The sequence below is a fragment of the Haematobia irritans genome, chromosome 3 (genome assembly GCF_050003625.1).
Source record: "Haematobia irritans isolate KBUSLIRL chromosome 3, ASM5000362v1, whole genome shotgun sequence".
Taxonomy (NCBI): domain Eukaryota; kingdom Metazoa; phylum Arthropoda; class Insecta; order Diptera; family Muscidae; genus Haematobia; species Haematobia irritans.
Genome location: NC_134399.1, coordinates 105,461,351 through 105,471,995, shown reverse-complemented (window position 1 = coordinate 105,471,995; position 10,645 = coordinate 105,461,351). Strand labels below are relative to the sequence as shown.

General features: G+C 31.3%; 2 protein-coding genes across 2 annotated transcripts; both read left to right on the top strand.

The window, feature by feature from the left end:
- Window positions 1-328: 328 nt before the first annotated feature.
- Window positions 329-2,317, top strand: LOC142231118 (uncharacterized). The gene has a single exon (XM_075301738.1). The coding sequence runs from the start codon at window positions 329-331 to the stop codon at window positions 2,315-2,317; it is 1,989 nt and encodes a 662-aa protein (XP_075157853.1).
- A 230-nt stretch (window positions 2,318-2,547) lies between these two features.
- LOC142230409 (uncharacterized) lies at window positions 2,548-10,145 on the top strand. Its single transcript, XM_075301053.1, has 2 exons — window positions 2,548-2,821; window positions 7,769-10,145. Exons 1-2 carry the CDS (start codon window positions 2,818-2,820, stop codon window positions 8,584-8,586), a joined length of 822 nt encoding a protein of 273 aa, XP_075157168.1. The 5' UTR covers window positions 2,548-2,817; the 3' UTR covers window positions 8,587-10,145.
- Window positions 10,146-10,645: the final 500 nt, after the last annotated feature.

The following is a 10,645-nucleotide window of genomic DNA, read 5'->3' as shown; positions in this document are numbered from 1 at the left end:
TTTTCACGCAGCTCAATTGTGTCACATTTGTGACAAAAATTTAGATACGGATAGGGTTAGGGATCATTGCCATATTACTGGAAAATATAGGGGGGCGGCCCATAATGAATGTAATTTAAATTATAAGATCCCAAAGTTTATACCAATCTTTTTCCATAACTTTTCGTCATATGACTGTCATCTATTTATTAAAGATTTACTAAACCTTATTCCTGGAAATACCTCAGTTATACCGCTAAATAAAGAATTATATATATCGGTATCTCATAAAATTAAATTTGATAATGGGGATCTTTTAGAATATAGGTTTTTAGATTCTTTAAGATTTATGCCTTCAAGCTTGGATAGCTTAGCTAAAAATCTGTTAGATGACAAAATGACTACGGTTAGATCTAATTTCTCAAATGACCACGAATTTAAATTAATGAGAAGGAAGGGTGTATTTTGTTATGAATACTTGGATTCATTTCAAAAACTTAAAGATATAAACCTTCCCTCTATAGAAAACTTCTACAGTAAATTAACCAACAAAAGTTGTAGTCAGGAGGACTACAATCACGCTATAGAAGTTTGGACAACATTTAATTGTAGAACACTTCAGGATTATATGGAGTTATATTTAAAAACGGATGTCCTTCTACTCACAGATATATTCGAAAACTTTCGAATCTTATGCAAAAGCATACATAAGCTGGATCCTTGCCAATATTTTACGGCGCCTGGTCTATCTTATGATGCTATGCTAAAGCTGATAACATCGGATGGTTTTAGCCTAGAATTGTTGAAGGATGTAGACACATACAACTTTATAAAAAATGGCATTCGTGGAGGTATTACTCAATGTAGTAAAAGATATCACAAAGCCAATAATAAATATATGAAAAACTTTAATCCTGATATTGTATCTACATTTTTATTATATCTTGATGTTAATAACCTATATGGATGGGCGATGCAGCAATTCTTACCATATGGTAATTTTAAATGGGTTGCAGAAGCTGACATTATTAGGGATCCTAACGTAATCAAAAATTTTAAATTCGATTCTCCTGAAGGGTATATTTATGAAGTTTCAATAAGTTGTCCACCCCATCTACATAATAAATTTAATGATTTACCTTTAGCGGCTGAAAACAAAAAAGTGGGAGGATCGAAACACAACAAACTTGTTGCAGATCTTACACCAAAAGAAAGGTATACCATCCACTACATGACACTAAAACAATGTTTAGAGCAGGGCTACGTTCTAAATGAAGTGCATAGGGTGCTTACTTTTAGTCAAAGACCATGGCTAAAGGAATATATTGACAAAAACAATGATTGTAGGAAAAAAACAAATATTGCTTTTGAAAAAAATTTCTTTAAACTATTGAACAATGCAGTATATGGCAAAACAATGGAAAATGTTGAAAAAAGAAAAGATGTGTCTATTGTAAAACAGTGGGCATATAGTGACAGGCGTAAGTTAGGTGCTGAAGCTCTAATTTCAAAACCAAACTTTCATAGTATATCCAAATTCACAGACAATTTTTGGGCTATTCAAATGAATAAAACAAAAATTGTTTATGATAAGCCAATATACTTAGGATTTTGTATTCTAGAATTAGCTAAGTGGAAAATGTATGACTTCCACTACAACTTTATGAAAGAAAAGTTTGGTGAAAGAATACAATTAAACTATATGGATACAGACTCTTTCATATACACCATCGAATCTGAAGATGTGTATGAAGAAATTAGACCTCATCTTACTACACATTTTGATACATCTGAGTATTCCGAAGATAATCCTTTCAATTTTCCTCTTGTAAATAAAAAGGAAATTGGATTAATGAAGGATGAAAACTGTGGTAAGATTATGACAGAGTTTGTCGGTTTAGGTCCAAAAATGTATTCATATACTGTTGAGGATGGTTATGAAATTAAAAAGGCTAAAGGTGTGAAAAAAAGTGTAATGGACAACTATAAAATTGATGACTATAGGAATTGTCTATTTACTAAAGAAAAAGTTTGTGATACAATGCTCACTTTTAGGTGTAAGCTACACAACATCTATACGAATGCCTTGAAAAAAGTTGTATTAAGTCCGTTGGATACAAAGCGTATGATCAAGGAAGATGGAATTAATACTTTCGCGTGGGGTCACCATGAAATTGAATCAAGTATGGAAAATATGCTAGTTGATATAGATGGCAATGGTCTAGATTTAGATTTAGGAGCAATCGAAACTGATTCCTCTTTAGAAAATTTAGTTCAACAATATACATCTGATTTTGATATGGATTTTAATGATCTAATGGATATAATTTTAATGTAAATACACTAAACTATTTATTATGTATTGTATGTATTTAAAAAATTTAACATTAAGAATTGTTATTTATATAGAAAAAATGTAATAAATAAAATGAAAAAATTGATGTATACATTTTTGTTTTATTTTTATTTATTTTAAAATTGATTATGGATATAAAGGTATGTATGGTTCATTGAAAAAAAAAAATTAAATAATTTTTCGCACATTTCCCGTCAATGGTGTATATTCAATATAGCGATCGTGAATTATTAAACAATATGCTATGGTGTTTGCAGGAATGGGTTTACTGGTTTCGAGTTCAATTCTGACATCTATGGGACCTTGTTTGACCATTTCATTTTGGTGGCTAACATCGATGACTGCCATGGGGGTGTTCTTAAATTCAGCGCTTGTTAGTAATGGTTGTGGTTCTTTCATATAAAAGCTGTGTTGAAATTTGGCGTACATGTCATATAGAATAGCATATCTATTATCATCAAATTTGAGATTAAGATCATCATATGGGTAAGTATCGGAATTTAGATGAACTTTTAAATTTACTAGATTACAATGTATAAACTTGTTGTTTTTTTCAAATACCACGATTACAAATCTGGGGCGCTCTCTATTTAATGAAAGCTTTACATTCCAATTACATTTTGTCGCATTTGGGAATGTAGGATTAAAGTGACAATCCCAACTCCGAAAAGCAAGCGGTAATGTGGTACCATCTTTAATCGTTTTTATAATTTTCAACTTTGTTATATCGGAAGCTTGCACATGTGGTATTCTCCATGTTATATTCTGTATCGTTAGTTTAACCATTTCTTCAGGCTTTGTGGAAAAGCAAGCATTATGATCATTTGAACTGCGCAACAAAATTAAGTCATGTTTACAGTTTAACACGATTTTATTGAAGTCCTCTGCGAAGCCCAACAATAATTTTAACGGAACATAAAAATTAAATGACCCGTTTTCCATGTCATTGTGTTTACTCCATCCTGCATTCAGCATCATATTCGAATCCAATTCATTGAGAGATAAATAATTTTTTATAGTACTCGCCATTCCTAAATAACGTGTTCTATCAATTTCAACCCCATTGATTTCATAACGAATCTCATCAAACATATGTGCTACACAATTATTTCGCAGTCTAGCATTTGGTGTTGCTATACCATCCATCAGCGTTATGAAGCCTTCTATGTAGATATAACTTTCAGATGGTAAGACATAGAGATCTTGATTTTGGATTGTTATTCTAATTTCATCATTATTTTTATATGACTGTATATATGGCATATAGCTATGATAATCCTTCTTAATAATGCTTTCATCAGAAAATGGTTTTTCTGCAACGCTTAATATTTCAGACATTTTTCTTAAGCTGTAGTTTTAAAGATTTTAGGAATAGTTTATTTTCTTTAGTTAATTTACGTTTTATAGATTGGGGCAGTATATTTTGTGTAATTAGCTTGGCTGCTCGTTCCGGAATGGAATCATTACCTATTTTATTGTAATATTTATTATAGATAATCATTTCGCTTTCGGTTTTAGATGAAATCGTAAAGTAATCTCTTCACCCCGAAAATTTATTATACGCCTTTCTTGATCCACAATCCAAACTTTTAGACAACTTATTTCCTTGACATTCACAGGTAAATAGATTAAATTCCTGGGTATCTCATCCATTTTATATCCTGGAGAGACATTCATAGCAAACTCATGTATTATATGCGACGGTGTGTTATTCATATATGATCCTGTGATTATATTACATTGGACTTGGATGGCATTCACTTTCATTATGTTCACTGATTGATGTGATTTATGTCGTGCATTAGGTAGCAAAATTCGATTGTTGAAGCCAAATAGCGCGCCAATAGAACGATCTTTGTTAAAATCAATAATATCGTGGGAGGAATATATTTCAATTTGAAGTGTATTATTATTAGCCTCAATCTCTAATATTTTGTTGATATTTTTCTTTACATATTCATGTTTTAAAAATTTAACAATATCCTCCAGTTCATAAGATCCCACCGGAATTTCAATGCAATCACCACCAATGTGGAAAAGATTGTTATCATAGTCAATATTTGGAATTGAATTATACGAATGAAAATCAACTAAAGCACATTCATATTCATCATTAAGTTGTATGGGTGGGAAATAATTGGTTATGAGCACCGACGATCTTCCGCTTAGGGCTAATGTAATTGACATTATGAAAACTTACTTTAGAATGAAAAACAAAATTAAGTTTCAATCTTCTTTATTTATTTTATATTACTAAATACACATCATAAAATTTCATTCTTATTAATCCATGAATTGTGGTCATTAGAAAATCCCAACCATTTAACATATGCTTGTTGACCTTTTGTTTTTAGAATTTTTTCAACGAGGTAAACATCAGGGTGTCGCGTTCGCAGAATTTCTTCTCTATAGAAACCTCCTTTTATTGGATTACCTTGATAATCTTCCAATAGATATGTGGTAGGATTAGTGTTTTGGATAGAACTTATTCGAAAAATTTCCGTACTGAAATTAGGTGTATATCCTTTTTCAAATATATTTTTATATTTACTTATGCGAACATAGTCACCAACATGGAAGTTTGAGGGTTTATATACTTTAAGATGATTGTAGGCAGTTTTTAAAATATAATCCTCATTATTTTTATTGACATCAATAGGAGCCATTTTTATTGTTCTGTGTATTTTCCGATTATATTGATTAACTAAATTTGGTAAAATGTCAATCCACTTATAGGAACCGTTGTATGAGAACTCTTTAAACATAAAATTTTTTAGTGTACGATTAAAGCGTTCTACGATGGATGCTTTCATCACACTAAATGTGGAGTAGTGGTTTATTGAGTACTTTTGCGTAAGACTTTTAAACTCTTTATTAAAAAATTCTTTACCATCGTCTGTTTGTAGATTTTTAGGTGTTCGACCTTTGTTCAATATTTTTCTAAATGCATTGGAAACATCATATGCATTCTTAGTTTTAGTTGGTTCTGCCCATGCGTATTTTGAAAATGTATCGATGACGGTTAAAATATATTTATATCCTCTATTTAAAGATGAATAAGTTCCCATTTCAACCAAATCAGCCTGCCAAAAGTCATCAATTCCTTTCATTATATATCTCCGACGGGGAAATTTTTTCCGGGCTTGAGTGTGTATCTCTTGTACTATTCCTCTTTTGGCCATTGTTACTTTGTAATTAAATTTGATTAATGAACTTGAGATGTTATTCGCATATCCGGCAGGACTGTAAATATATCCTTGATAATAGTTTTTAGCTGCGATATTTCTTGATGTATTGTATTGACTTCAATATTTAAGTCTTTTTTTAGTAATTCACGTGAGATTTCGATTTGTTTTTGTAAGTAAGTTCTGTTGACTGCGTCTGCACTTTCCACCGGTACCCCCACGTTTTTAATCTTTTTATTTTGGAAATCGATGTTATTATGCTTGTCAATAGCAATACCAAATATTTTCGGAACATATCTTTTCAACTCACTAGAATTTGAAAAGTGACCAAACTTATCGACGCTCATATCTCAATTGAATGCAATTGACAATTATCAGAATATTATATTGGCTTCCCTTAATTCTTCAATTATAGATATTATTTCATTGTTATGATTTGAATGGCCAGCTTGTTGAGATGCAATAAGAAGTTTTAAGCGTTCAACTAATTCATTCGGATCATCCCAATATATATAGTTTGGTTTATTTAAATTTAGGCTCATTAAACCTTTACCAGTGTAAGTGTCACCAAAAAGTTTCTGGATAATCCTTTTATATTTATATCCTTTATTCCCTCGTATTTGACCAACAGAATCATAGTTCTTGCGATGAGCATTTGTTCCCAAAAGAATTTTCTTGTATATATCCAATTCCAGTGAATCATACTTTTGTGGCTGTTTATGGGTGATTAATTCAAACAAGCCTGGCGTGTTTGCCCACGATTGATTCCCAACAACAATCTTATCATCGCTAATGTTAATAGGACTGTTTCCCAATTTCCACACTCCATTTTCGTCTTTATATGGTCCATATACAGTATCGAGAGTTTGATCATTAAAAAGTTTAGTTAAATTAATAGTATAGAAATTATCATCTTCCAATTGTGAAAAATAATTTTCTGAATTTTCTTTATTGTCGCTGTCTTCATCACTTTGAGAATCCAGTTTAGAATTTATAATTTTTTGAGAGTGTTTATTAAAATTTGATTTAGGAGGTTCGGTCTTTATTGGTGTGCTACTTTCAAACTTAAAAGTAGGAAGTTCTTTATTTCGCTGTTTCATTTTCTCATTTTTTAATTTCATTAAATTATTCAATGGATCTGTTAAAGGCTTGAATACATTTTCCAGTTTATGTGAAGCGTCGTCTTCTCCTAATTTTATGCTTTGAAATTTTTTTCTCAAAATTTTTCGAGATTTTATTAATTCTTTCAATATTTTTTCATTCATATTGTATCACCAATAGAAATCTTTTGAATTATTTTAAACCGATAATGCTAACTGATGTATCGCTTTCGAACCGCTTTCGAACCGCTTTCGGACCGCTTCCGTACTGCTTCCGAATCGCTTTCGTACGGCTTTCGAACTGCTTAGATAAGTAAAGAACCGTCCTTAAAATAATTTCAAATCGGTTGCAGATGAGAAGGGGGTGTAAGTAGACGTCTGCATACAGTGGAAAGACATATACTACTAAGGTGTAATAAATATGTCAAAACCTTTTCTATATCTTCCATCAGCGATTTCATCGTCTTTGCTTATAACCATAAAACCATACCTATCCCTCCAACATTCACGACATATATCCACAAACATTTTATAGGACATATCGCTACCCACATGGTCATTAAATATATGTTTCATATTCGTTTCATCTTGCTTAAAAACAACAATTATGTTTGCATTATCCCGTATCAAATGTTTTGGTATGCGACTGTAAGTTTGGCATAAGTAAAATGAGTCTACATTTTTGTGACGACCCATAGAGAAATAATCACGAATATTATTCTGTTTATCGCATGCGACATCATCAAATATCATTATAGAGTTTCGTTTTGCTTCATGTGGCGGTATAACATCGTCGTTGTTGTTATATATGAAGTATCCCATACCACTTATAGGCTCAATTAGTCTTCTCAGGTATTCATATTTGGGTTGATATAACGATTTTGAGTATAAATATATATTTTCAAATGTTAGCCCATTTTCACTTTCTATAAGGCTTATCATAACATTAGTTTTTCCGCAATTTGATGGGCCCACAATTAGACATCGAATGGAATCGGGTAACAATGAACCATGTTTCGATTTATTAGGTTTCGCTTGCGTAAAATCTAGATCACGAACAGAAATACTTGTATCCTGTTTAAGTAAACGCATATTGACGACTAATTTATTATTAAACTGACCAAATAAATTTATGTGTTTATTTTTAGTTGAGAGCATATATATGTTTGTATTTCGGAAGAGACAAGTCAATCGCAAACGATCCATACAAGGAAGAGGATTCGTAAACAATTTAATCAACGCCTTACCCATTGAGCTACATTTACCCGGATACCAATTTTGTGGACCAGGAACAAAACTCGATAAAAGATTGAAAAGGGGTGATAAAGGGATAAATGCTTTGGATGCAGCCTGTAAAATTCATGATATAGCTTATTCACGAAGCTCAGATATTGAAAAACGCCACAAAGCAGATAAGGAACTCTTAGAGAGGGCGTGGGAGAGAGTAAAAGCTAACGAAAGTACTTGGGGTGAAAAATTAAATGCTTATTTAGTCTCCAACGCAATGAAAGCAAAACTAAAACTTGGCATGGGTATGAGGAAGAAAAAAGCATGCGGACGTACAATTTTCAATTCAACAATTAAAAAAGCCAACACACTACTAAAGAAGCAAAAACCTGTTGATATTAACTCTGCAATAAAAATCGCTCGGAAGGTTATTAATTCATCATTCAAAGGGAAAAAGTCACATGTCGTCATCCCAAGAGTTATTAATGTTCCTAAAATTGGCGGTTTTCTACCATTGGTTCCTATTATAACAGCACTAGGTGCCTTGGGTGCAATATCTTCGGGTGTATCATCGATAGCAAGAACAATTAACACTGCTAAAGATGCTAAAAAGCAACTAGAAGAGAGTATGCGTCACAACAAAAGTATGGAGTCAATTGCTATGGGTAAAGGACTTTATCTTAAACCATACAAAACTGGTATGGGTATTACCCTAAATAATACGGATACAAAAAACTAATATCTAAGCTACCTAACAGACCGCTGACAGATATAGACATACAAATATTTGGGAAAGAATATATACCACATTTTCGAGGAGTCTTTATGCGAGATAATCTTCCGAAAAAATGTCAAACAAAAGAATGTGGTGTAGTAAACTTAGACTCAAGTATAGGATCTGGAACTCATTGGGTAGCATATTATAAAAACCACAAAGAAATTGAATACTTTGACAGTTTTGGAAATCTTCAACCCCCACTAGAAATATTGGTTTATTTAGGTCCCAATATCAAATATAATTATCAACGAGAGCAAAGGTTTAATACATTCAATTGCGGTCATTTATGTTTACAATTTTTACTCCAAATTGTATCACAAAAAAAAAAAATAAATAAATAATGTTTAATGTTCTCTGTTATTTGAATATAAAAGCAAGATGAGACTTTCCTTGATTTAGTTGGCTACGAAATATTGTCCGTTATACTTCGAATCATGTATGTACCGGATTTTGTATTGGTGGACTTTCAATACTGTCATGGGAATGATGACAGCATATATATAAAAGAATTGGCGTATATGCGAGGCTATTCTGTCGTACCCAGCTATTTCCTATTCAAACCCCCTTTCGATAACAGAGAACTAGTCAAGGAGGGTAAACGGAAAAACACATATTGTAAAAAATATGTTCACGGCTTAGATTGGAAAGATGGTGATATAAATTACACTGAAGTTGGCGATGCCTTGGAACCACTAAATAGTTATAAGTATGTGTTTGTTTTTGGACAAATTAAGAAAGAATTCCTTCAAAAATATTTAAATACAAATATTGTAAATCTAGAGTATAGAACAATTTTCCAAAATATGAGAAGCTACTATACGCATTGCCCTATGCATAAAGATAGGAAATTCAAGTGTGCTGTAAATAATATATTTAAATTATTTATATATATAGAGAAATTTTATGAATCTATAGAGGAAATTATTTATGAAGAAATACAAAACTAAACAATATTTCTAAACAAAAAAATAAATAAATAAATCTAAATAAAATAAAATTCATCTGTGTTTCAATTCATAAATTTTACATGTATTCCAATATCAAATATAATTATCAATTAATGTAAAGCTCTGAAATGTAAACTTGATATTTAACACCCTCATTTTCTGAATATAAAAGCAAGATGAGACTTTTTTATATTTAGTTGGCTTCGTAAAATTGTCGGTTGTACTTCTCATCATGGTCAATTTTCAAAAATCAGATTTTGTATTGGTGGACTTTCAACATTGTTTTGGAAATAATGATTGCATATATATAAAGGAATTGGCGTATATGCAAGGCGGTTCCGTTGTACCAAACTATTTTTTATTCAAACCTCCTTTCGATAGGAGGGAACTTGTCAAGGAGGCCAAACGGAAAAATGTACATTATAAGAAATTTATTACTGGCTTAGATTGGAAAGATGGCGATGTAAATTACACTGAAGTCGGCGAGGTCTTAGCACCCTTAAATAGTTTTAAGTATGTGTTTGTCTTTGGAAAAATTAAAAAAGAGTTTCTTGAAAAATATCTAAGCACAAATGTTATAAATCTAGAATATAGAACTGTTTTCCCAAATATGAGAAACTATTATACCCATTGTCCTATACATGAAGATAGGAAATTTAAGTGTGCTGTAAGTAACCTATTTAAACTATTAAGATATATAGAATGGCATGATTGTATAGATGACATGATTAGTAAGACAATAAAAAATGAAAATTGTTCACAACAGTAACCCATATGCTTTAGTATGTATACTGCGGTGGGATTATTTAGTTTTATAATTTTTTCTTGTTCTTGTCCACCCAAATTCAAACTAATTCCAAATAAATGAGAAGAAACATATATGATATTAAAATGTTATTTTATTTTATATTACTTTGTTTAAACTTAAATTATTTTTAAAATTTTTGCATCAGGATGTAAATAGAGTAAATCTTCCAACATTTCCCTATGACTTTCCGGGTCCATGTCATTATCTGCAATCCTCATTAAGTCATCCAATGATATTTCACTGAGGAAATGTTGGCCCTCCGGTA